Consider the following 27,880-nt stretch of genomic DNA (forward strand, 5'->3'; position numbering starts at 1 on the left):
GAAAAACAACTGAGGAATAGAGAAATCGCGAGACAAGCGTTCCTGTCTTGACGTCATAGCCCCACTATCCCCAGTCTCCCGTCTTTCGCAGTATTGTACCCAACTGGAAGTGAAATTTGACATTTTTATACGCCTCGAACGCGGGAAAGAAAAATTGATAAGGAATTTTTTTGATTTTCATAGGAGAAAAACATGAAGATTTGATCAAGCAAATAAAATAATTCTGTGATATACATTTTAAGGTAAATTTCACGCTTTTATCCACAGGGAATTTGCAATTCTATTTTTTTTTTAATTATTTTACGATAGCCTACCCGATTTGAGAGCTTTTATCAAATAGCGTGGAATACGTAACCCTGATTGCCTCAACACCTCACTTAGAATAAATAATTGGAAATGATAACAATTCTACATATTCTAAAAAGAAAACTTTATTCAACAATCATAGTTTTCATTAAGCTTCAAAGAAGCAATACCGAATCAACGTTTTGTTTGACAAAGGGTTGAGATTGAACACAATACCAGGAATTGATTTTCAGTCACATTTCTATTGCGATTAATTTTTGACCAATACGAAGAAGTATAAAGTGCATTTTTTTGCAGTTCTGTATTTGGTATTTTAACACCAATCCCCGCTTTAAAAATTACTTGAAGTCCTTGCATCTTTCTTTCTTTTTGATACATCCTTTGTAGAAGTGCTTTCTGTATGAAGTGTAAATAGAAAAAAATATTGATTATCACATGTTGTTCAGTTACTGCAATTATTCAGTCGATTTATTCAATTTCGTCTTGTCTCATTTTAAAACCGATGCCACTATTTTGAATGGAAGGGCTGGAATCGAGAAACTATTGGAAACCCTCGGCACGCAATCGGAAGCTCCGAAGAATTGTACAACGCAACCGGGTTGGCCGAAACTCTCGGCAGGCATAAGGAAGATCCGAAGAATTGCCCCCAGGCCACCCAATTTTTCTGTTCCAAACTTAGAACTTGCTGACAGCATTTAATTTATATTAAAATGGCCGACCCTTGAATATTGACCAAGAAAGACCAGTATGATGTGAGGGATTCGTATGACATTATAGAGCTTTGCTCATGATCAGGGTTGGCCATAGTGACAAGAGGAAGGGAAGGGGGGGGGGGGGGGTGGTGGGAGAGAGGTTAAAGGGTGGTGACATACCAGAAAGCCTTTTAACCTGCAAATCAAAATACCCATAATTGTAGGAACCACAAATCCTATGTGCATGATCTTCATGTCTATGTGTTTGATGACGTGTTTGGTATTTGTAGTTTTAATGCAACTACACCATATATTGGAAACATTCTTCTGTTTATTATTTCTCTCCATCGTCTGTCTGTCTACTAAAAAGTCAATATAGATTCCCTAGAAGACCAACTGTTTCTCATTATTCCAACATTTCATACGATACAGACTTGGATATCAGACATAGCGCACTTTCATTGGCTCATGAACACCCTTCTAATTAATTCATATTTCAGTCGTATCTATATATTGCAAAAGTATTCTTGAATAATTCGCGTTGCAAATTATTTTTTTATTTTTTTATTTTTTAGGCCTAGAAAGATAGCGACTCCATTCCTGTCAAAAAATAAGATTATTTTTACCCTTCAGTTATTTCACGTTATTACCTCTCCACTGAACATACTGAAGGAATAATATTTTTTTACCTTGATTATGGACTGTATCCTCCATGTGTCTGTATCTCCTTTGGAGCCTGTTCGTAGATGAAGTGCCACCCATTCGTCGATAAATACTTGCTGGGTAATAACGATTCGCGTCCCATTGTCCTTGGGTATTAGAATACGGTGAGCTTCGATAGCCTTGATACGATCGCTTTAGAGCATCATTCTTATTCTTATCACCATAATATCCTGCGTAATTATAATCAGTCTGATAATTCGATTGCCTCTTATATGACCTTGATGGTATCTTAAGACGACGGACCACACCAGCGAGGGCCAAATTAGGGGGTCCATTTCCTGGTGGTGGTCTCAGCCCCGGTGGCATCACAATCGCTGGTGCCTGGGCCGCTGCTGGCACGGTGGCTACCCCAGCTTGAAGGGGTGCAAGCAATGGAGGTGAGAAAATCAGGGAAGCTGATGGCGATTGAGGGTTTGTCACCTTGGTTACGGGTTGTACGTAAGAGGGGGCAGGCGCTGCAGGTGCCGCTTCCAAGTTCGGGGAGGTTACGTATGGTATTACAGGTGATAATGGCGGACCGAGGAAACCAACGGGACGAGGCTGAGCTTGGCCTGGTGCTACAGGTGCTACAGGGGTACTACTGGCTGCAAATAAAGGAAATTGTGTTTGTAAATTGAGGGAAGGTTTCTTACATATGGCTTAAATTGTTACGGTAAAGTAACACAGAAATAAAGCAAAGTTAGAGAGATAAACTTGGCCCCTGTCGTTCAAAGATTGCATACATCCATTCAGTGCATAAATAGCTAGCCGATGGATTCAAATCTAATCCAACTTTTATCATCTGACTAATCCGCTGGTTTAAGTTACCTGCTGTTTGAAAAGCCAGGACCTGGGCGTGGATGTTACATTAAATTCGAAAACGCGAAAAACAGAACTACGACTTAACGCTTCTTTAAAAATTCAGCAAGAAGTCGATGAATTTTGTGTTACTGTTTTATACTAATTTATCTCTTAACAAACTATCAAACAACAAGCCATACCAACAGAACTAGGAGAGCCGTATGCGAGGACTAACGGGGGTCCTGAATAAGATGGGACTCCATTATTAGGCGTAGAAGAAGCGCCCTGAGGTGCCTGTGGCAACACAGCAACACTTATCTGGTTCTGACTGGGTTTTGTAAGCTCTGCCGTGAGTCTGACATTGGTATTAATTGGAATGGCCACAGGCTTTGCGGGTAGAGTGGTACTCATTGGTTTTCCTACTGCACCAACAAGTCTTTCCTTGTCTGGCACCAGTGGATTTACTTGCACCACAGCAGGTGAAGCTAAGTTAGAAGATGGAGAAATTAATAACGTATAACAAACAACAAGTATCAATGTTTTAAACTCATAGAAGCGCTATGTGGAAACGCGAAATTGTTAAGAATAACAAAGGATTTAATGCTGATTATAATTAATTATTATGTTTTCACCACACTTAAAATATTACATCACATTTCCTTTCATTGCGCATATGTCACTCATTGACATTCCAATCCTAGCCGTATGCAGGATGTTTGTCCCATGAACCTAGTTTGATGGCCTTAGCTCCTACGAGTCTCCTGTAGCTCAGTGGTAGAGCATCCGAACTAGTAATCGGAAAGTCTTAGGTTCGACTCCTGATAGGAGCACTCGGAATTTCTTTTTCCGAGTTTGCCTGTGTCATTACTGAATAATACACCATTCTTATTCTTATTATGTTTGTGTTTCCAAGAAGCTTAACTAAGGGCAAGACATGTTTCCAAGGTTACCTGCTGGTCCGCCAGGTGATTCATTGATATCTATCACGTGAACTGCAAAGCACAAGGTGGATTTAAGTTTATTAATTATTTAAAGTCGGAACATACTTGGGACATCTAGCAGAGATATGAAGCGGAGAGAGTCCATTTCGTGTGCACTACATAGAGGGCACGTTGTAGGGAAAGAAAGCACGAAGACTCATGAAGTACGTAAAGAGTAACTGATTGGTTAATTTCTATTTTGTAGCGGGAACAGTTTGCAATAGCAATGCACACGACACGGCATTGAAAACTTAGACCACTCTATCCCGCTTGTTACGCACAAGTTTTAAGCAGCTGAATTTCATGCAGCTTGTAGGAGGAACAAAAAGTTTTGACCCCGCAATTATTTCCTTGTAAGTGTTCTCTAGTGTGTCCCAGATGGGTCATCCTTGTCACCTCGTAGAACTTTAATGGGAAAGGAAATAGAAAAGGCGGTAACTTGATCTACCTTGTCAACGTAGATTCTAAGATATATAAAATTCCCGCGCAGTAGGATGACTTATTTACTAGAACTGGAAAGTATTATTAATTTCAGATCACGAGGTGTGAGATTTTTTGACCTCGTTCTGTGAACGCGATAAACTCTGAACAAAAACGTTGGGATGTACGCAGGTTTGTATCTGTGTTTATGTGCTCCAGTAAACAGTTCTATGGCGGATTTGTAGGACTGGCAGTTCTGCGTTTTTTTGAACAACTGCTGAGGAATTAGTAGCGGTTTTTTTTACCTTATCTCCAAACGCAGGTTTGGTATGGCTTACCTGTGGGTGCTGGTTTGTAAACAATCGCTGGTGTCACCGCTCCTCCTGCAGCGGCTGCAGGAAAATACAAGCAATGATTAAGTAGACATACTTCAATGAAATTTAGAAACCGAAAAGTAAACATTAACAGATTTAAAATGCTATAGAATAACTCCCAAATCATACATAGTATTTTATTTCAAACTGACATGATTTTCGTGTCGTAGAGTTGCTAAGGTGACCATGGAGTCAATCATTAACCTCGTCCCATGAGAGAGATTTTCGTTTTCCTTATTACATTAGCACAAACTAAGAAGTAAAATTAAGTTTTCTCCATTTTAGCTACTTTCAATTGGCTTCAACGAAGGGATTTTTGTCGTTATTTTGCTAAAAGAATGGAAGGCAGGGTCGCAAACAGTTAGCTATCCTCTTAGTTGAGTGCATATTACGTTTGCTTTGATTCTGGAAAATATGACTTACCTACAACGAGGGGAGTTTTTGTCGGTAAAGATGAACCAACTGCGCAAAATATAAAAAAGAATGATTGTTCAAACTATATTACCGAATAATGCATTTAATAATAATTTATAATGTACTTGATACACAGCATAGGTTTTACTCACAATCGGGAAATTTGTCAAAGTAAATTTCCATAGTGACCGAGGACAAGATTAAAAAGAACGTATATGGTAAATTCAGCAAAAATAGGAAGGTTAAACTAGAGATAACATTTTCGAATGAAGAGATTTTGTCTTTACAGATAAACTAACCTTGACAATTAATCCCCTTGAAGCCTTCAACACAGAGGCATTTGTAGCCATTGGCATTGAACGCCACATCAGCCGTATTAGAAGAATCCAAACAGGTGCCACCGTGGAGGCATGGGCTCGAGTGACATGCTGAGTGAGGGACTGTTTTTCAATAACAAACAAGACTGATTGAGCATGTGCACGTGTGGTAGTTCATTTCGTTTAGATCGTTAGACAACGAATAATGCAAAGTAGTCTATTAATATTCAGAAAGAAAGTAAAAAAGATGATCCAAAGTGAGCTTAAGGCTGTCTTTTTTTCCGAGCTTGATACCAGTTATACTCTCTGCACTCGATACTTTAACTTAAAAAAGTGTTTATCTGGTTGACTATAGCACTTAATGGTAGTCGTGAATCCAATTTTGACTTAAACGTAAAGTCAAGCCTAGACCTAATTATGTTCGATATCATCAACTGGAAACCAGCTTTTAATTAACAAAGTATTTACTAAGTAAACAAAGACTTAATAAATGAGGATGTTTGAGAAATATGAAGCTCATCCAGATAATTCTGCAAATTCAGTTGTGAAGGCCTAAGGTGACAATTTGTGGTGTAGCATCCTACTTAAAAACTGCAGCCGGCCAATATAAGTATCCGGTTTTCATGGTGCATTAATCATAACTTATGAATCTATTAACAGCTTACTTTGGCATATTATTCCACTGAATCCAATCGGACAGAAGCACCGAAAATCCAGAGCATTGAGAAGTTTGAGGTCCATACCAGCACTGTTTGTGTCATCAAAACACGTGCCATTGTTTACACAAGGGTGAGATGAACATGGATTTGTCATCACCAGTTCTGTTGAAAACGAAACATAGAGGTTATGTTACAATGGTGTGCCGGACAAAAACCAAAACCAAAATGCATTTGTGTCGGGAAGATTTAAAAAAATAGCTCTTCTTCGACAATGAGAAATTCCACATCTAAATCAGACATTGTTTTACAAAAACTGTCCTTAATGGTTTACCTACCTTGCCTCCCCCTCCTCCCAAAAAAATATAAAAATAAAAGATAAAAGAAAAATCCTTAACTTTGCCCTGTATAACACAAAAATAACACAATCATTCCCCCGAACACTTGTAAAGATTGCTTATAATGCTAAAAACATCCGAACATTAGGGAGCTTAAGCAACGACGACCGCAACAGCAACGAAAACGTCACCTGAAAAGATATCTTTATTTCATTTGTACTAAAAAATGGCGAACTGTCCAGGAACCAAATTGGTAGGAGTGGCGTACAAGTTAAGAAAAAAATGAAAAATTTACCGTCGTGCGTTCACGTTCTCCACAAAACCTTTTAAAAATGTGGTCATTTCACATTGTTGTTTTGCAGAGGACGGCAAAGAAATGTACCAAAATTTAAAACGCACGTGCAGAGCGATTGTTTTTGATCATTAAACCTATTGTTTTGTGGCGTTGTCGTTGCCGTCGCCGTCGCCGTCGTCGTCGCTTAAGCTCCATATTATTATACCAAACGATTTTGGTACAATCAATGTTACAAGCATGCAAGCCAGCGTTGCATCACTGATATCTGATTGCCTTGAATAGAGTTTACTGGTCTGTAGAGTAGAACTCTACAAAACCCTGTTAAAAACGTATTTTCCTTGTGTTTCTGCGGCTACTCACTTTGACAGTTTTCTCCCGCATATCCCTTGGGGCACACACATTTATACTCTGCATGGTTTGTAAACAGCACTCCCTCCAGCAGAGAGCCATCATGGTTTGTAGCATCTACGCATGTCCCTCCATTGACACAAGGGCTTGATGCGCATGCGCTCTTGGACACTATGGGGAACAAGCAGGTGTGCATCTGTTACCATCCATTTATCATTCCTCACTGAGGACAACCACTATTTTTGCTGTTTAAATGATCAATACAGTAGTTAAAATAGCAAAGATGGGTGTTAAAGGAAACCTCCACCTTGAAATAAATTAACGTTAAATTGTTGAAAATACAATCTTATTTCAAATTTCGTTGGAAAACATGGAAATAACATTTCTGTGTCGGTCAAAACATAATTTGATTATCGCCTATTTTTCATTTTAAATTTCCCGGGCGCCGCCATCTTGGATTTGATGACGTAATACGGTTCCTCAATTGTTTCACACAAAAAAACTTCTGCAGCAACCGTATGACGTCATAAAATGCAAAATGGCGGCGCCCAGGAAAATTTAAAATCAAAAATAGGCGATAATCATATCTAATTTGTAGCACACTTGAATGTCACTTCTACTTTTTGAACTAAAATTTAGAATTTAGACTCTATTTCCGACAATTTACCGTCAATTTGTTGTAAAAGTGGAGGTTCCCTTTAATGTCTCGTGTTATTGTATTGTAAGCAGACATTCCTTGGCTCGTCACGTGACGTACTCAGGGGAGGAGCGAGTGACGTACGTGTCGTTGTTATATAAGGAGTTTGGCTCTGTTCACAAATGTTTCGAGGGGGTAACAAAAATCAGTGGCCGCTATGTTGTGGTTAGATATAAATGTGTACCTATTACGAAAATCAATCGATAACTTTCCATTTCTTCTTAATGAGCTTGTATTCTCAAGCCTAGAAGTAATGCATGATGGGCGTACTGTTCTGAGAACTGTGAGAACTGTGATCATGACAACTTTGACGTTAAAGTTGGAGAAAGTTTTAGCTGTGGTGTACTCTACATAAGGTTCGGTAGAAACCAGTAAACCTTAAAAGGAAAAGAGATGATAAAATTTCACATGCACAAACCTTCACATTTGAGACCAGTGAAACCCGGCTTGCACACGCACTCGAATAACTTCACACCGTGTCCTGGATTGCATGTTCCACCATTTTCACATGGGTTGGGTTGGCATGGATTTCCAACAGCTAAAATCAAACAATTAAGATTACATGTTACATGCTCATTTTGTCAGATGTCAAAACATTAGCAATAGTTTAGCAAGAATTTCACGTTTAGGGGCTTTCCATTTGTGTGGAAAAACAAGCTTTTACAGCAACAACTGTCCTGTTCCATTTGGCGGAAAATTCCTTTTTCCATACGAACGGGAAGCGCTTTAGCACGTGCACTGCATTTCTCAACTACTTACGTGTACACGAGAAACCATTCCCAACAAATCCGTGTTTGCATTCACAAGTTCCGTTGACACATTTTGCGTTCACGTCGCAGCGGTCGCACTTGTCAACTGATGGAAGCAATAAGAGGTGTTATTCAGTCTCTTGTAAGAAAGATGAAGGCGAGGGAAGAGTAGCGGTAGGGGGTGGGGGAGGGCGCTTCGAAGCATGGGCAGGATTTCTTACATCTTGTCGTTTGCTTGGCTGTTCTCTGGTCTTTTGCTATGATAACGTGTTGCGTGAAACTCTTTCACTTCATTTTCCTCGCATTTCCCCTCATCCCAAATGCCTGCTAATGCTTCATAGGTGCAGCTTTTAGGTAAAGTTTTTGAATATGAATGAAAACTAATTTTCATAGCCTCGTTTTCATAAAGAGGTTCAAAGTCAGTAGGAAATGGCCCAGTGCCTACTTGCTCATACCTGTACAGTTGTTCCCAGTGTATCGTGGCGGACAATGGCAGATGTATGTGTCCAACGCATTGTAACATGTCCCACCGTGGAAACATGGGTTTTTCGGAGAACAAAGATCTAACCCTTTAGAAAATCAATAAAAACAACAGGAGCAAGTAATTATTGACATTCTGAATAATGAGATGCTGCACGTCTCATGAATGTTTCTTGATAGTCGTAAAAGGTGATTGGCACCCGTTTCCAGCATTTTCCAACACTTAAATTTTGACGGATCATTAATGCCATTCTTTATCAGTGGATTCTACAATGATGACTGTTACGCGATGGAAACCTCGGGCTCATTATATAATAGTTTAATACTTCTATAATGACCCTTCTTCCTGGAACGTCGCTTAGATTCTTACAGATGAAGCACAATAAATTACTCGTGAATTGCCAGGGACGTCTTCAGAATCAAAGGTTTGCACTGTTAATACTTACGCTCACAGACATATCCACGCCAGCCGGGACTGCAAAGACAGTGATATCCTCGGGTAGTATGCGCCTGCAAGCATGTCCCAGCGTGCTGACATGGGTTTGGCGTACAGGAATCTTTTCCTAACGCAAAAAAAAAAGAAAAGTAAATGGTAAAACTATGCTACTTACAAACACGACGAAAGCATTTTGTAGGCAAAAGTTTGCCAATTATTTTCTTCCCGAAGCGAAATAATTATCTATGAATATTACTTTCTCAGTTTTACAGCGGTCAATAACATTATCAAGACGTCGAAGTTTGCTCATAAATTGGAAGAATGTGAGGCTCAACATGCTTTTTGAATATCATAGTATTTTTTGGAAAAGCCTATTTTTTTGGACTTAAGTTAGTTTTGTCCAATGCTTACTTTCACAGTTTGTTCCAACAAAGCCCTCCTTACAGACACACATGTAGCCAGCTTCATTCTTCACTTCTGCGCACAAACCTTCATTCTTGCATGGATTTGGAAAGCAATGGCTGCTTAATGCTGTGAAGATACATATTAGATTGAAGTGGTTGTTGTCAGTCTGACTGAAACGTCAAACAAACAACAACAACAACAACAAACAAACAAAAGACAAATAAACGCATAGTATGAAGAAAAGGTTATTTTACTATAATGTCCGTGTTACAACGAGGGAAATCTTCTTAGGGTCCTATTCTTAGAAAAGTATAAACATTTTTCCAAATGTCACATTCCTGGTTTGATTGAAATGGAAACTACGCTACTCACGTTCACGTGAACAGTGAATTGCTTTAAAGGATTTCTATCTTCCAGACGTTTATATCAAAACAAGGTCATCCCCAGCCTCGCTTCCAATTCAAGACTAGGTCACTAAGCACACAACTGTAAAAAGGGCTTTTCTCGAATAAAGACTGATTGAATGACGGTGTTGTGATAGTTCGTGCCTGAACGATTTGCCCGATGACTACCAGAATCCTCTTCGTTTTTCCTTTGTTATTTAAATTTTGTTATCTCATTTAGGTTTAGATAACAATATCCCTGATATAATTTGCGAGAGAAATAACAAACTGAAGGATTATAGTGATCGTGGAAAATGACGCCATCGTCACGGTGAAATGACCTCCTGAAACGTAATGCACCATCACACGTGGTGTAATAGGAGAGTTGCACTTGAATGGCCTCCTTTTATCACTTACGTCATACAAATAAAACTTTTGTCTTTTCTTCTCACTTTTTACTGGAGTTTTGTTAAGGATATATGATAAATTGGTAACAGGATCGAGTGGAAACCATTTTGATCAATAACTATAGTACAAGTGGTTAACAAAATCCGACAATAGAATACACGATCAGATTTTATCCCTATCAAGTTATTAGATTTGGAGTTAGCATACAGCACTGACAATTTCACTCAAAAATAAAATGAACGTTTACTGGTTAACAAACGTATGAACTGTCACCTTCACACGTCTTGCCAAAGAAGCCTTGTTTACAATCGCATTCGAAGCCATCTGTCTTCGGGGTACATGTTCCGTCGTTTTTGCAAGGTGATGAGTGGCAAAAGTTGAACTCTATAGATTGAAACAACAGAATAGTCAACGCCCTTAGTTAATTCACCTGTTCTATTTAATTCGTATAGTTCATACTTACGTTCACAGTGCGATCCTAAATAACCTGGCATACACTGACAAGCTACGTTGATGCCATCACTTTTGCACGTTCCTCCATTAAGGCAAGGGTTGTGTGGATAACATAGATTGGTTCCTTAAAGATATTAACACATAAAATTTAACGATACAGTTTGTATTTAGATGTGTAAAAGTAAGATATAACGTACTATGTGAAAACATGGTTCACTGGCGAGGACTCGAACCGCGGTCCCCTGCATTCATGGCAGACGTGATAACCGCTACAACAGGCGAACCTGGGACAGTAGAAGCGGACGAACGAAATAGCAACACTAAATCTTATTACATCGCTAAGATCACGGGATCGATCACCCAGTACGGATAGTCTGATTTCACCTAGGATCGACTAACAGTAACCTTAATGTGTTTATAATGCAGTGTCTATAATGCAGGAGTCATGTAAGTAATGTATGTATTATATTGTGAGTAGTGTTAGGTTTTATATTGTAATTATTGCCAGTATGTTTATCACTTTAAAAAACCCTTAATGTTCGAAATATGTAACATGAAACAGACAGCAATGAATATTCACACCAAGTACTAAGGAGATTCGAGTGCTGGCGTTTCCAGGGAATCCAGAGAATCACTTCGTCAGAGCGGATTCACTCTGACGAAGGGCTAACGCTCTAAACGTCAGCAATCGAATCTCTTTACGGTGGCCAATCAAAACCAAACATTCGTTGCCCCTGGAAGTACTCACGTTCGCAGTTAGGTCCCAGGTATGCGATAGAGCAGTAACATACATAGCCACGTGCAATGTTAACGTCCCGGCAAGTTCCGTCATGAAGACAGGGATTTGGCAGACATTTGGACTCAACTGTAAAAAGCAGATACAAGGTAAAATGTATGAAAAAATAATTAACAAATTTTTCGGCCTGAGGTGCTATTTCGTGGCTGTTTTTACTTCCGTACACCAGTGGATAGGGAGGGGAGGGTCGTGCATCAAATGGTGGTCAATTATCTAAGATATTTTAGTCACTTATGGTATCCTTTAAGTTCTAATGAATCTGAACATGTTAATTCTTAGTTATTATGCGGTGCTAAGACGCAACGTACGTTCACATCTCTTTCCTGAAAATCCTGGAGCACACTGACATTGAAATGTGATACCATTGTTGAGACAGGAACCATTGTTGAGGCATGGATTGGGTCTACAGGGATCTGGAACTGAAAATAAGGAAAAGTTAAATGGGAACCTCTACTCTGACAAAAAAACTTTGATGTTAAATTGTTGGAAATGTCTAAATTCTAAATTTAATTTTGAAAAGTAGAAATAACATTCAAGTGTGCTAAAAACTAGATACAATTATCGTGTATTTTCACTTTTAAATTTCCCGCATGCCGCCATTTTGGATTTTGTGACGTCATACGGTTGCCGCTATTGTCAGTAAGCAGAAGTTTTTTGTGTGAAACAACCGTATTATGTCATGAAATCCAACATGTCGGCACCCGGGAAATTTAAAAGCGAAAATGAGCGATAATCAAATCCTGTTTTGCCCGACACAAATATTATTTCCATGTTTTCCAACAAATTTTAAAATAAGATTGTCTTTTCAACAATTTAACGTTAATTTATTTCAACAGTGGAGGTTTCCTTTAAGAAGAGATGAATTAAAATGTTATCCGCCTAAGAGGAATGAAGTTGATGCTCATGTCTCAGGTAGAAAACTCTTTCGCATAGTTGAAAACTGAAAACCAATTCTGTTCAAAACTTTTTATTAATTTGAAAATTAAACTCGGAGTAGGAAGCATATCTTAGTTGTTAAGATTTTAACTTTGAAAATGCAAGCAGTTCTTTAGAATCTCTCAATTCGTTGAACCTGTATATCACGCAGCTGTGTTGTTTCAGGGCCAGGGTCCTGATTGTTTGTGTTGTTTGTTGGAAATTTTAGGTAATGTTTCAAAAACGAGCAGGAGTGTTTTATCCGGTTTAAAACCACGAGGCGCAGCCGAGTGGTTTTAGACCCGATAAAACACGAGCTGCGAGTGTTTTGAACGGCTTAATTTCAAAGACATTCCTGGAAAAGCATGTGTCAATAAAGTTCATAGCAATTATGCTTTTGTGAACGTTGGAAATTAACATACGAGAAGAATATCGCATACTAATGAGGAGTGTTTTATTAGATGATAAAACGCCGCATACTAATGAGGAGTGTTTTATCAACTGATGAAACACTGAATACTAACAAGGAGGAGGTTTATCGATATAAAGTAACTGCACGTGATGTATTATCGACCATTTTATAGGCCATGGGCTTATGAATTATTAATGAGTTTTTGAAGGTTATGAAACAACATCACCAATTACGAAATGCACCATCATGAATTGTTTGTACTGCTAACATATTTGCCTCATAACAGAGTTAAACTTCGATACCTGTACAGAGTGGCCCAACAAAAGCTCGTACACATGCGCAGTGGTATCCACCATGACTGAGTGCAGAGCACGATCCTTCATTCTGACAGGGATTCGGTAAGCAAGGATCACTCTCTGTGTTAAAAAGGATACATTTTTTATATCAAGTTAAGTTAAGTTCTTTTCTCCCTTAGAACAAACGCTCTCAAAAATAATTTTCAAAAATATTTTGGCAAATGAAAAGGGCCATAAAAATGTTGTACTTAAGGATTTATTTCAGACCTCATAAAGAATCTCTTTTAAAAATTTCATGATCAAGTTTCGTTCTTTATTGAGTTGCTTAATCAGTTCTTAAAGAATTTAATGGAAAATATTTTGAAATCACGAGATGGACATGTGGAATCAGAACAAACTGAATGAACCTTGCGGAATAGAAGTTTTATATGAGAGCAACAAAGGGAACGTTTTTGGGTACACAAATACAAACAAAACAAGAAAAATAAACAAAACAAACAAACAACAGGAACTAAAACAGAAAAACAGCCACAAAACAAACAAACAAAACACAAAAATGAAAACTAACATTTTGGAGGAGAGATATATGCAGGATGTGAAGTTATTAAAATTTCGTAATATTCAAAGTTTGTTTTCTATGAAACGGAACCTTTGATTGGAATATACTACCTTCACAAAACTCCCCCACTCTTCCAGGAAGACAGGCGCAGCTAAAGCTTTCAGATGTTGGGTTACATGTACCGCCAAATGTACAGGGGTTGGGATAACACGGGTCTATTCCTTTAAGAGAGAGAGAAAAAAAAACAGCAACAAAATTGTTGAAATGCCTACATTTTCTTCATTTTTGCACTAGCCGTAACCAATATCACGCTCTGTTTACCAAAATATGCCCCCTCCCCCCGCCAAATGTTGGATCAGTATCATTCATCAGAAACTGGTTCCGTTGGAAAACAACATTGGAAGGGGAGGGGAGGGTATGGGAGATTTCGACAATGAGAAATTCATTTGAAGAAGAAGAGCGAAAGATTTCCACACTGCACGACAGTTTGCAGACTGTATCATCCGTTTCTGTTGCTAATTGTAACATTTGAACAACTATTGTCACTAGTCACACCAGTGAATTTCCCTGAACGAAAGGAGAACTATTTCCCACTGTTTTCATACCATTACAACAGTTTACCTTGTTGATCACATTGCGGTCACCATAAATGTAAAAGGCCCTGTCTGAACTTTGCAAATAAGGCAATCAGAACTGAAGGCCAAAACACGCAGACTTGATAAGAAGTGTAGATAAGAATCGCATTTTAAAATTACTAATAAATAAGCTGTGAACTACAATCACGAGTTGAGAAGTTGGGAATATGTGTGTTTCTGTTGAAAACCTAGCTTGTCTTATTCCATACAACATTTCAGAACAAAATCTTCTAGACTAAACCATGCCTATGTTGCGCATAGAGTCGTTTTACGTTTTACTTTGAGTGTCGTAAAACCAACACCAAAGTAATTACTCTGACCAGTCAGCGCATACACAAACAGCACAATAATTCAATAACAGATAAGAGCCAGTATTTAAATAAATAAGCACATTCATGTTACTGGCGTCAAGCGCTAGAAAACGCTGGCGACCAAGACAAGACTGCCTCTCATTGGGTGAAGAAGTGGCGCGAGTTTTGCAAACCAATCAAAGAGCGTAGTAAAACAAAATCAAACCAAACGCGAAATTACTTCTGACACGTAACGTTTCTCTCCCCCCCCCCCCCCCCCCCACACACACACACACACACTCCCATAATTTCCCTTGAAGTCTTTATAGAGATCTTTCTTGGCACCAGCATTTACTTACTTTCACACTTTAATCCTGTGAATCCACGAGCGCAATTGCATTCAAAGTCCTGGTCACCATGGGCAACACAGTGACTACCATGGTGACACGGGTTTGGACTGCAGGGATCCTTAACTTAAAAGACAAAAGAGACCAAGCCATAAGGAGTCTGGCATGATTTCTAGATCAAGATAACTCTGAAATGCAAGTTAGATAAGTACATTTTCTGGTATAACCAAATGCTGTTAATTAACACCAATATGGAGGTATCAAGTGATTTTAGCAATTTGTCTACAAGGCACAGCGGTAGAACTTGAAAAAAATCGCCCCGTTTTTTCAAGTTACAATTCATTTCTATCCTGGCCAAGATACGTAGCCAAGGACACTTATTTATAGTTTCAGAGGACAAGTCAAGTAATTTTGAAAAAGGTCCCTTATCTTTGAACCCAGTAAGTCTTTTAGATTTGAAAGTTATATTAAAAATGGGGATTAATATTTATTCCCTATATAAGGCAACTCAGAATATGTAAGTTATAAAGACCACCATTATTATATTATACTAAATAATGAACTAAACTGCGGCGCGGGGGGTTGATATAGAATGCTATAGTTGGAGAATTCTTTCTTCGTTTGTAATAGAGTTTTTAGAGGGTCTGGGTAGGGTTTGACTGAAATCTGAGAATTGGGCAAAATTTTAATTGTCTGCTTCGGAATGCCCTGCTTTTATATTTCATTTAATTGAGTATAAAATTAACTGATAGCGAGCTGACAGCTGATACGTACACAACTTGAATTGTCCAGTAACTGAGAAATCGCCTGAAAATTTCATTTATAAGTGAGATTCCGGCACCCCTTCCAGACTCTCTCTTTTAAAAGATCTTTTTGAGTACGACACAGTCAGGAGACTAAGACAATATCAATGTGCTATCATATTTGGTTTTAGTTAGCTCGAATGCGATACTATATGGTTAAATAATTCATGTTACCTTCACAATGCTTTCCTTTATAGCCTAGGATGCAGTGACACTCAAATTCTAATCCGTGTGTTTCACAATGTCCATCATTCTTGCACGGATTGGGAATGCACAAGTCTTTATCTGAAAAGGTCATGAGAAATTTGTTTTACTTTCTATGTGGAATTGTATTTTATATTAACAACGGTCTGCTTAATAGGCCATTTCCGAGTTCTTTTAATTTGAACCTCATTACGAAAGCCAGGCTAAGTGCAAAGTTTTTATTATGGAAATTAGTTTTCATTCATATGCAGAAAAAAGTAAATTTTCATATGAAAAGCTTTACACTCAGCCCAGCTTCATAACGGGGTTCAAAGCAACTCTGAAATGGCCTATTGAAACTCCCTTTCCTATTCATCGCACTCTCTCCAACAACCTTTGTACTACAATGCGGTACGCCCAAGACTTAGTCATTCAATTAATTGATAAACTAATTTTTCTATTTTTCCTTACATCAACACTTATTACAGAAATCTGGAAGACAAACGCCTCTAAAAAGAAAAGTGAAAGAATGCGATGATACGGACATACCTTGACAGTTCTGTCCTTTCCAGCCTCCCTTGCAGAGGCATTTGAATGTGTTGTTATCCATATCAATGCAAGTTCCTTGGTTCTGGCATGGATTGGAGGTACACATGTCCTGAACTACGTTAAACAAGCCAGGCATAGTCAGTGAAGAAAAAAAAAACAAAACAAACGGAAAGAAAAAAAAAGAGATGAATTTTTAGAACTTTTTGGTTCCTACTGCGAGCACAAAAATATGAAAAAGGTGAAAAAAGGAAAGAAAGACCAACACAACAATACCTCACAAAGAAACGACTGAATATAATTAACGTCAAAACTTTCGTTCAGAAAGACGCGAATCTATCCCGATCAGGTCCCATTTTCCTTAAACTTTATATAAACAGCGGATAAGACGCTATCGATTGGATAAAACGTTTTAGTTGACATACATTCTATCCATTAAATTGAGTTCTCTGTTCTCTGGGCTAGATGTTAATCTAGTGTGGCGTTTGGAGCACCCAACTGATGGGTGGAAGGTTTCGGGTTCAATCGACTCCGACAGGAGTCCGTTTACCGCAACGATTAACGTCCATACCGAGTCCAGTGTTTACAAAAGCTGGGTTATTTTTTTAACTAAGCTATTCCTGAGAATTGATTTCGAATAACCAACCTAATGTGATCTGCAATGGCTATGGCCTGCCATAGAAACCATTGTTCGAAGTACTAAGTATTCATTCAAAATAGCCAACACATTCTCGAATTTGTGAAAGAAGTGTGCGGACTAACCTAGACCTTGAACAACCTTAATTAACAACACCGGCATGACGGACACAAACTATTAGTTAATATTGAACTTCTTAACAAAAGCTTACTTTTTAAATGGTAACCTGTTGAGGGAAAAAACCCCTTCATTCTTGGGAATAATTTCAAATACAGCAGGAAGATCTTACTTTGACATGTCTCCCCTCTGAAGGATGGCTGACAAAAACACGTATATCCATTGTCTTCGGCGGTGCAGGTTCCACCGTTCTTGCAGGGATTTGGGACACAATGTAACTTTTCTTTTAAAGGAAAGAAAAATGAAAGAGAAGAATAAGAGCACCCTGTGAACACGCTACTGATGAAGGTTGGTTTCAAGAATGAGTTAACTGTAGTTAATTTTATTTAAAATTGAATGCAATTCAGAAGGAATAGAAGAGTTACCTTGGCAATTGACGCCTGTATATCCAACTGTACACTTGCATTTATAGCCGTCCTCCAACTCAATGCACAGGCCTCCGTTTGCACACGGGTTAGTGGGCCGGCAATGGTTTTCAACTAATAAGATCAAATGAAGAAGCAAACAAAATTTTGTTTGTAAGAAAAGATGGAGTAAGATGCAACAAATTAGTAAACATGTAATATTTCAGCTATTTAGTGGTGGCGTAAAAAGTTAAGTAACTGAAAAACAATTGAACTATACTTGATTTTGATGAAAACGTTTAAAGAATACAATTACTTTTCTCCATGAGATGAATTATTTAATGACAATCTAAAACAAAATATCACATGAAAAGAAACGAAGGTTAATATTGTAGTTTTTCCTTTGAACAATCACCCAATGTAGGCGCTCTTTTCAAATTTTGTAAACGAGTAGAGATGAGTACTTGTACGGTGAAGTATGAAATATTTTAAGATAACTCCTTTCAGCGGTGACAATTTAATGTAGTTCTGTTTTAGATTGCTTGGCATCACAAAGACCATGATAGGTTTAACCATAGACTTAATTAACTTGCCTTCACAATTTGTCCCCCTGAACCGACTTTTACAAAGACAACTGTAACCACTGGACGTTTCTTTACAAGTACCGCCATTGAGACAAGGTACTGATGTGCAATGGTCACGTGCTGGAAACAAGGCATATTTTGATAATCATGGGTAATGCTACAAAATGTTACAGTTACATATAGCTTCCCAACAGCGTGTCAGACGAGTATATTCACTGGAAAATTCAGCAACAGCATAATAATCGAAAGGTAAAGGAGGACCAAAGAGATGCCTGCGTGTGTGTGTGGGTGGGGTGGGGGGAAGGGGGGGGGGGGGGGGGTGGAAGTTGAGAACTAGATCTGATCAAACTAGACTGAAAATAATTTGTTTCAAAGATCAAAACGGGAGGCTCTTTACCAATTGCACCAAATAAAATATTTATCGGATTTCATCAACTCTATAATTAATTCGATAAACATTAACTGCTAGAAACTCGGAAATTTATTTTCTATTTTACTGTAAAAGTCAGCTGTGAATGATAATTGGTCTTCGTTACTATTTCGCGGATTTGGACAGAGTGAAAGGAGAGAGAACAGATGTAAATATAGTATAGAAAGTAAGTGCGCGTTTGCTTTGCTTTCGCTTTATTTTTCTTTTTGACTGAATACCAAAAAAAATAAAAGGAGAAAGAAAATGCGCCGCTTTTAATAACCAATGGTAACTTGCTACCACGAGTAGCGCCTCGCCTCACTTGACGCGTTTTCTTGTGTTTACGTCGAGTTTTTGATTGGTTAATTGTGTTTACGTTCTTTTTGTGAGTTGATTGCATAGAGTTGTTATTGTATCTTTGATTTTACATCACTTAACTGAAGACTGCTCGAACAATCAAGTTATTACACAGGGTAAGCTAGAGAACAAAGCTTACTGAACGAGAGACAGCCACGACCAGTCACATTTGCGCATGCGCATTGAGGTCTGAATTACTGGCACTGTTAATAAAGGAGCAATAGCAATATAACTTGACTTTTTAGAGTCGTTTGAGGATGACTTCCAACCACTATCGCCGGGTATGTTCAAATATTTATAATGTCTAACTTAATTGACTATGTGAGTTTTATACCTTCACAAGTATTCCCTTTATAACCTTGCATACAAAGACACTTGAAGCCATTATGAGTCGAGAAACAGCTGCCTCCATTTTGACAAGGATTCGGGAAACAATATTCGAAGTCCGAATGCTTGGCGGCCAGGGCTACAATAATAAAAAAGTGTACGTTTTAATAATAAATTCACCTAGGTAAATTTCACCTGTCGATTAAAGTACGATAAAAAATAAATGATTACAGTGTTACAGCTGCAATTAAGTCAAAATGTTCTTATTTCAGCATGGTTTCCTACAAAGGAGAAGCTTAGAGAAGCTGATAAAATGATCATCGCAGAACTTCGGAATATTTCAGCCCGCAGAATTATTGATCGGCTATTTGGTGAAAACAAAATGGCAGTCGTGCAAGCACAGGGTGCCCACACAAACTATGTGACCGTTTGTATTTTGAATTTATAGAGGCAATGTATGGGAATATCGAAAATCCTCGTATTATCGTACTAGATTGCGATAGATATTCTCATTTAACATCAAAATAAACGTTTTTTTACCTTAAATGTTGTGTGTTGTCGTTCCTGAAGTTGAAGACGGCGATTTTAGCCATTTGAAGGGTTCGGCGTTGAACGTTCACTCGAGCGTAATAGAAGAGAGACAAGGGAGGAATCCTTGTTTTGAAAGGGTTCCAGCGCCGGAGCGATTTTTTCCCCCAAAAACGCATCGCTCCGCTTTCAAACTTCACAGCATAAAGGTCGAAAGATTTTCGATTCTTCTCGTACCTTCCAATCGAAAATCCATCCAAACGGCCCGGAGCTAGTCCTCGAAAAAAATCAAAATCCCACAGTATTCGAGCGACTGGAATGCGTAGCAAAATTTGTACGTGCCAGCCACAAACCGTCCCGCCGATTGCCCCTTTCTGATTGGGCGATTGTTAGACAATCGTCCAATCAGCGGCGGGACGGTTTGTGGCTGGCACGTACAAATTTTGCTACGCATTCCAGTCGCTCGAATACTGTGGGATTTTGATTTTCTTCGAGGACTAGCTCCGGGCCGTTTGGATGGATTTTCGATTGGAAGGTACGAGAAGAATCGAAAATCTTTCGACCTTTATGCAGTGAAGTTTGAAAGCGGAGCGACGCGTTTTTTGGGGGAAAAATCGCTCCGGCGCTGGAACCCTTTCAAAACAAGGATTCCTCCCTTGTCTCTCTTCTATTACGCTCGAGTGAACGTTCAACGCCGAACCCTTCAAATGGCTAAAATCGCCGTCTTCAACCTCAGGAACGACAACACACAACATTTAAGGTAAAATACGTTTATTTTGATGTTAAATGAGAATATCTATCGCAATCTAGTACGATAATACGAGGATTTTCGATATTCCCATACATTGCCTCTATAAATTCAAAATACAAACGGTCACATAGTTTGTGTGGGCCCCATGTGGTGCAAGGACGACGAATTTTCCGAAATTTTTAGTTGAAAATTCGTTTGCAACTGTTCTCGCCACGTAAACGTTTCCGACATGGCAATATACAAAGAGAAGGGAAAAAAATTTCCCTCGCAAATATCAAAACTCCCGCAGAAATGCTTATAACCGCTGGGCAAAAACGGCGACTACGGGCTCATATACAGCTGACGAGAAGCAAAAGTGAAGCATACACAACACATGGTTTGGTTTAGTGGTGAAACCACTGATCAAAAATATTGCATTAACGTAAAACAAGAGAGAGATGTCTTTCATGATGACGTCTTTTGGAGCAAAATTGGAGCATAGACGGCCGAAATATCGCAGTTCAAAGATAGCAGATTTCGGGATTTTAGCGTGGAATGCCATGGGATGTTTACTGAAGTCCATTTTTCGTGGTTTTCAGAAGCAAAAAGGAAACATCGAAATTAGTACAACGGAGCTGTGAGACACATGTAAGCTTACAAGGTGAGTTTTTTTTTAACGTAATATACTTTTAATTTCACTTTTCATTCCATTCGCATTCAGTTTCCCGCTAATCGTTGGATATAAACTATGAGTTTTGATTTTTGTCAATAACTGTTCCTCTACGCCTTGTAATTTTTCGCGTTAAAACTGCTCGCAGAAAACTTTCAAAAGGAAACATGAAGTCTCTACTTTGATTTGTGTATGATTTGTTTTGTAACAGACCAGTCTACCATGTCTGGCATACACATTTTGCATTTGCTTATTGTTCAAGAAATATTCCACTAAATATTTCATTTCTTTATACATTGCATCAATCTCATACCCAGAGTCCTCAGGCTCTTTGGCAAGCCGTTGGTCGCCATGAGAGACTCTGGAGAATTCGAAAAAATTAATTTTTGTTTTTGATGGGCTGCCCCATAATGGCTTGCATTGTTTTATCACAGAAATCATGCGGTAATAAAATTCCAGTACCCCAGAGTCTCTCCTGGCGACCAACCGCTGGCCAAAGGGCCCGAGGAATCTGGGTATAAGATTGATTATGCATTTGCTTTCTTCGCTTCAAGGCTAAAGCTACCGCAGGATGTCACATTCGCGGGCTCAAATGTCCCGAATTTCTAGCGATGCCCAATGATGCCAAAGATTCTGAACGCAATCTTTTTCACCACCTATATAGGATGTTATTTGATTACTATCCGCTATACACAATATTTGTTGCAAATATCACTACATTATAGGATTGTTGACACCATATAGGACTGTAAATATTCAGGTGTTATTTTTGTAACTTAGCTCTTAAGAATTATAATAATTTATTGTTAAAGCCTTTGTAATAAGTGAAATATGGGCTTTGTATTACTATTATTATTATCATTAAATAGTATGACTGGGCGCGTGTGTGGAACCCATTATTATTATTATTATTGTTATTATTATTTATTATTATTATTATTATTATTATTATTATTATTATTATCTGAAGCTATAAACAACTCCTTTTAGTATGTATGAAGCAAGCAAATGTAATCCTAGCTGAAAAAATTCTCCTAGAAGGTCACGGCGTTTACAGCATTTGCCCAGTCTGTAGGCTCGAGCTCTGTCTGTATTCCTGTTGAGTCAGTCTCATGCTCGTGATATGCTGACTACAGTTTAATTACTTGTGGTCATCATCATCCAGCAGGAGGAGCTTATAGTCCATATTTTTATAGTTGCTTGTGTGATAAAAACCTCACTACTTTTGATATGTACCAGTAAATGCAAACTAGTTAGCATAAGAACAGCATGATACTTGTGTGGAAAGGTGGTGAGGTTTGTGTCAAACCAAAGTCACCCCAGCCTCACTTGTAATCAAAGGCCAGGTCATTTGGCACACAACTGTAGAATGAGCTAATTATGAAACTAACCACTACAGCTGCAATCTATACACTCCCACTCTGCAGAACAAATGCATTCAAACCCAGTGTCTGTCTCGGTGCATGTGCCTCCATTTTTGCAGGGATTTTTGTTGCAGTAGCTTATTTCTGCAAAAGATGTAGTAACAAGAAACAAAGAAGTATTAACACTTGTTATCAACGTGTAACATATTAGAACTGGCAACAACAAACCTGTGCTGGTGTAGATGAGGTGAACAAATTGCAATTGAGTTAACAAGAAAGCAATTAAGTTAACAAAAAGCCGATTACCAGTAATTCAGGAGTAGAAGATATTACATTTCACTTGTAAAATTTTAAGGTAATTTTAAGTTAAGGGTGAAGAATTGACGAGCAGAATTGTTTGGAAAAAAAACATTTGAATAGGGCAGCACCTTCAGCTAATTTACAATGAAATTACTGTTATCAACGGAGGCCCTATAAACAAATAATATCATATGCTAAAAAATTAAAAAAAAACTTCATTTTTTAAGCGAAATTTTAGGTAATATCTATCCTGGAGAAGAACATGCAGAAGGTAGGGAGTAGGGGGATGAAGTATAATTTCTTATTGAAAGAAACAACATGAGATGGCTCGGTAGTAATAGAACCATTCGTGTACAAGATGATTTTTTAATATCATTTTACCTTGGCATCTTTTCCCACGGTAACCTGATAAACAGCTGCACTGAAAACCGTAATCCAGCTCTGTGCACGAGCCTCCGTTTAAACAAGGACTGCTTTTACACATGGCCTCCTCTATATCAGAAATAAGTTACAGAACGAGAAGAAACAACAAAATCACAAAAACCAAACTCGTGATTAATGAAGAAATATGCTGTATACCATTGTTCAACCCTATTCAACCTGGGGGAGGGGAAGGAGGGGGGCACGCGACCGTGCTAACTTTGAGCATTCATAACTATTGTAATTTTCTTACAGGAAACATCGCAAAACGTTGTGACTTTTACTCAAAATGTATCTGACAACAGTTTGAAATGAATTTTAATTACTGACGTGACATGTTGTTTCCATGGCAACAACAATTTTGACAGCCGTATTTCTCGTATTTCTTTTTTACATTTATGTGAAAAATTTAAGTGTACTGTCGTTCCTTTTACCTTCTTTAGAGTGTTTTTGCATTTCTTTATTGGTTTCGATTGTTTTGGCGTCAGTTTGCGCGGTTTTCCGACGGATCCAAGATGGCGGATGTGAAGTTTCAATGACGTGTCCCCATTTTGGGGACGAAATGTAAAATGGTTTTGGACGTACTATTTGCTATTTGCCCTCCAGGTTTCAATGTGAGAGCTTCTTGCTTTTGAAGTTACAAAAAGGAGGGAGGGAGGAAGGAACTAGCTGAATAGGGATTATGTGAGATCTAGTTTTGATGGTTTTCTGGACAACTGAGTACAATTGCAGGAAAACCGATGGCAAGTTCCCTCCGGATTGGCCTAAATTCTATACCTACCTTGAAACCTTCCATTTCAAACTAAAGTTAGGAATAACTCTCCACTCATCCCAAAACATGCTTTATATGCTCTAACCAAAAATGTTTGGAACAAAAACATGATAGATTGAAAGATTGACCGGCATCAGTTGCAAATGAAAAACATTATGCTTACGGTCGCAAGTTTCTCCTTTGTAACCATAAGTACAGGAACATTCGAATCCTCCTTTAACATCTGTGCAAGACCCTCCATTCAAGCAAGGGTTTGGTTTGCATTTCGTTCTCATAACTGAAAAGAGAATCACACACATTAAAAAGTGGAGTTCTCAATCAGCTTAACGGGGGAGTCAGTGGGGTAATATACCCTTGAAATTTACAAAAAGGTGTATCTTTATTAGACCTTCAAGTAGGGATTTATTCATATGTCTAGCTACTTGGCTCTTACTAGAAGGGCAAATGAGCGGAGGGCATTAGTGAACCTTTTGCTTAAGATAAGATAAGATAACTTTGTTATATCTCATTCAGGAGGCTTGGAAATCACAAGGTCATGATTGATCTCGACAACCATAAACTAATCTCTTATAGTAGAGATCCTATTGTCCTATTTGCAAATGTAAAAATCCGAAGTGAAATATAAAAAAGACGCATTTTCTACGTCAACAGCTTCAACGCATTTACCACGTAAATGATATATCAAGATTTGTACTACATGTAATGCTGACCACGAAAAGAAAACTGGCGAGGAAGCCTTAAAAGAAACCATAGGGCTTATAATAGTAGGCTTCCTAATAAAAGCTGTAATAAATAATAATTATAAAGTTACTAATGTGACTCTCTGTGACTCTGCAGTCACAAACTATGGACTGTAAAAGTTTTGTATAATGGAAGCACTCACGCAATAGTGCGCTTATTGATGAAAACAACTTTACGAGCTGCATTAATAAGAAAGGGGAGGCTTATTGCATGGATTTACGGCACAAAATGTATTCACTGTAATTATCAGGACCCGGCGTGCATACCTTGGCATAATTTTCCACTGTATCCTCGATGGCAGATGCACCTGAATCTTCCATGACTGCGTCGTCTGCAGTGGCCACCGTTATAACACGGGTTAGGGTGACATCGGTTAATATCAACTGTACGTGAAGACAAACATTTAATATATAGAAATTTTGTAAACGCCTTAAGCTTACTTATCTCACATACATCATATTTTTACACTTTCCAAAATTTGTTTATGTTTAAACTTTCAATTTTTTTCTACTGACTTATCTTCCGTCGTGTTTTTTCGGTGTCTTCCATAACTGTATTGTCTGAACCCTACTCTCACTCTAATGAGCGGACACAAATTAAAATAACTCCAACGAGAAATGAAGTTAAGGAGTTGTAGTTCAAAAAGAATGTACTTCCTTCAATAATGAAAATCCGAAACCCATTTATTTGGCTATAGATAAAGTGTACACGATAGTTTTACTTATCTCTGTGTTTTCAAGAAGAAACAAATTGCGCAATAAAGTTAACTGTGGGAGAATAGCTCAACCTGGACTCTAGCCTCCATTTTTACCCGGTGTTTCGACCTTAAGCAAATTTACGGGCACCTGTTTTTCACAACTGCCTAGAGAAAGGCACTTTAATTTTTTAGGAATTTGCCTAGAAACATAATAAGAGAAGACTGCATTGCTCCAGCCTTAACTAAATGTTAGCTGTAAAGACGTCCTTAGGCTAATTACTTACGGGCTACTAACCCCTGACACGAGGATAATGTTTTTGTTTTGCCTTTGTTTTTAAGTCTAAGACATAACTACAGCCATTGGCTTTAGATTAAGATATGTATTGATCGGCCAAACAACCAAAATTCTCGCTGACTAGTTCAGTAAACTGGGTCCATTGTCTCAGTCCAAAGAACTTATTTGCTTGGAATTACTTGTTCGAGTAACTCCAGTTTTATAGAATAAAAAGACTAAAAGCACTAATTCCACTTATTGAGATGCTAGGGTAAAGCGAATGATTTTTCTCTGTAGCATTCCTTCGGGTTTCCTAACAAATTCGTTGTACTAAAATGGATTATTAGTAAGCATAACCGGTGGGGACTTTGCCATAATCCAGACACCCGCTAAAAAACCGTTCGCGATGAAGACAACTAAATGAACTCGAGAGAGGCGGAAGGAATAGAATTACCAAGAGAGCTATAGTTATCACCTGTTGGGAACTAGGAACTCAGATTATCGAGAGACACAACGCAATGCTAGTGACATTATTTAATTAACCTACAGACAATTTTTTCTACCGATGCGCTAACGGAGTACTTGACCTTAACGCCTGCACTAAATGTTTACAGAGAACCTTCCCGTCTAGATACTCAACAAACGAGGCTAATTGTCATTCAATGGTAGCTATTTTGAATTTGGCCGGCGTTGCGTTAGACCATGTGATAATAGCATTAGACAAAGTTTTTCAAAAATTACCGGAAAATTCCTGAGGTATTTCTGAGAATGCATCTTCATCCCACGGCTCCTCAAATTCCTCGAGTCCCGGCCTCTGTTCCAATGGCTCCTGATAGTAGAACACTGGTTGCCCTGTCATTGTATGAGCTATAGGAACGTCTTCACGGGCGAGTGTGGGTTGTGACTCTATATACGGGATGTTTTGACGCCCATCAGCGTTTGCTGTTGCCGTTGGTCGAATAACCAGGGGACGTTTAATGATGTACGCACGGTATAACTGCGGTCTTCGCGGTAAAAATCGGTTTCTGTCCGTCACAAAGGAATACACCACTCGGCCTTTGGGGACGGCATCGATCGTAAAACGTTTCTCTTCTTTAGTTTCGTTGCCATGTTTATGGTGCCTTTTACCTGCTGCTTTAGCTGTTTTGTTTCCTTTGTACGCCGCTTTGGAAGTACCACTTTGTAGTTCCATAAATAAACACAACAAGATCACCCAACGGTACCATGCGCGAGATGTCATGTTGCTCATTTTGAATAAAATCTAACATAGGTTTGATCGCTGTTAAAATGGGGACATTGTATCATCTTAGGTTGCGGGATTTGAAAGGTTAAAAAAATGTTTTTAAGCTACTCAAATGACGTGGCAACAAACGCAAACGATCTAACGATATTATCCGTGCAGGTTGTGACCCGTTGATCTAGTTGTTTGGACAATAGTGTGACCAGCTTGACCATCTGTGCCATGTTCGTTTTCGTCAGGTCCTTATTTCAGTTATAGAGGACAGCAATTTATCCAGACTTCATTATCAACATTTTTGATGCACGAAATTCGGTCAAGTTTTGGCAGATGTTTAAAATTTGTTAATATTTCTACATTACGGCATCAATTTTGCCGGGAGCCGCCCTTCTTTACTATTTCAGCAGAAATAGATTGTAGTTTGATCCTTTAGCACACAATTCATTCAGTTTTTGCTAGTTATCGCTACATTTTTGATAAGCTTGGACGGACATATTTTTCAATGTTTGTACTCAACGAAAAACACTGAGCAGACCATTAGAGATTGCATTCCAGTTAAGACACCCTAAGACTTTCATTTCGTAATGAATGGAAAATCTGAGGTTATTTAGCCTCTCTCAACACTTATTACACAGTCACTATTCGTTGATTATAACCTGTTTTCCTGGGGTGCGTGTCTGTTAAACTTGTGTGCCACACCTTTCTGGAATATGTATTGATTTTAAACTTGAGCGGCGTTGGTCGACTATAAACCCACGCGATGATAAACAAAAGAACCAGGAGATACACTTACGAAGCGTTGTTGTAAAGTGACCTTGTTTTTCATTGTGAAATCAATAAATTTCTAATAAAGGAGCAGCAACTGATCTTAAGTTT

General features: G+C 38.4%; 1 protein-coding gene across 1 annotated transcript; it reads right to left on the bottom strand.

The window, feature by feature from the left end:
* Nucleotides 1–415: 415 nt before the first annotated feature.
* Nucleotides 416–27,823, bottom strand: LOC146455781 (uncharacterized). The gene is made up of 32 exons (XM_085093929.1): nt 26,509–27,823; nt 25,063–25,179; nt 24,219–24,332; nt 23,245–23,355; nt 22,591–22,707; nt 19,279–19,410; nt 18,188–18,298; nt 17,616–17,729; nt 17,363–17,473; nt 16,440–16,553; nt 15,882–15,992; nt 14,917–15,030; nt 13,743–13,853; nt 13,080–13,193; nt 11,759–11,869; nt 11,403–11,519; nt 10,665–10,778; nt 10,475–10,585; nt 9,417–9,536; nt 9,016–9,132; nt 8,545–8,658; nt 8,100–8,195; nt 7,759–7,878; nt 6,656–6,814; nt 5,672–5,827; nt 4,989–5,129; nt 4,699–4,737; nt 4,240–4,293; nt 3,452–3,493; nt 2,693–2,986; nt 1,688–2,287; nt 416–702 (listed from the first exon to the last, which is right to left on the bottom strand). The coding sequence occupies exons 1-32, from the start codon at nt 27,014–27,016 to the stop codon at nt 638–640; spliced, it is 4,569 nt and encodes a 1,522-aa protein (XP_084950055.1). The 5' UTR covers nt 27,017–27,823; the 3' UTR covers nt 416–637.
* Between the last annotated feature and the right edge of the window lie 57 nt (nt 27,824–27,880).

The sequence above is a fragment of the Pavona decussata genome, unplaced genomic scaffold (assembly GCF_977016875.1).
Source record: "Pavona decussata unplaced genomic scaffold, jaPavDecu1.1 SCAFFOLD_270, whole genome shotgun sequence".
Lineage (NCBI taxonomy): Eukaryota > Metazoa > Cnidaria > Anthozoa > Scleractinia > Agariciidae > Pavona > Pavona decussata.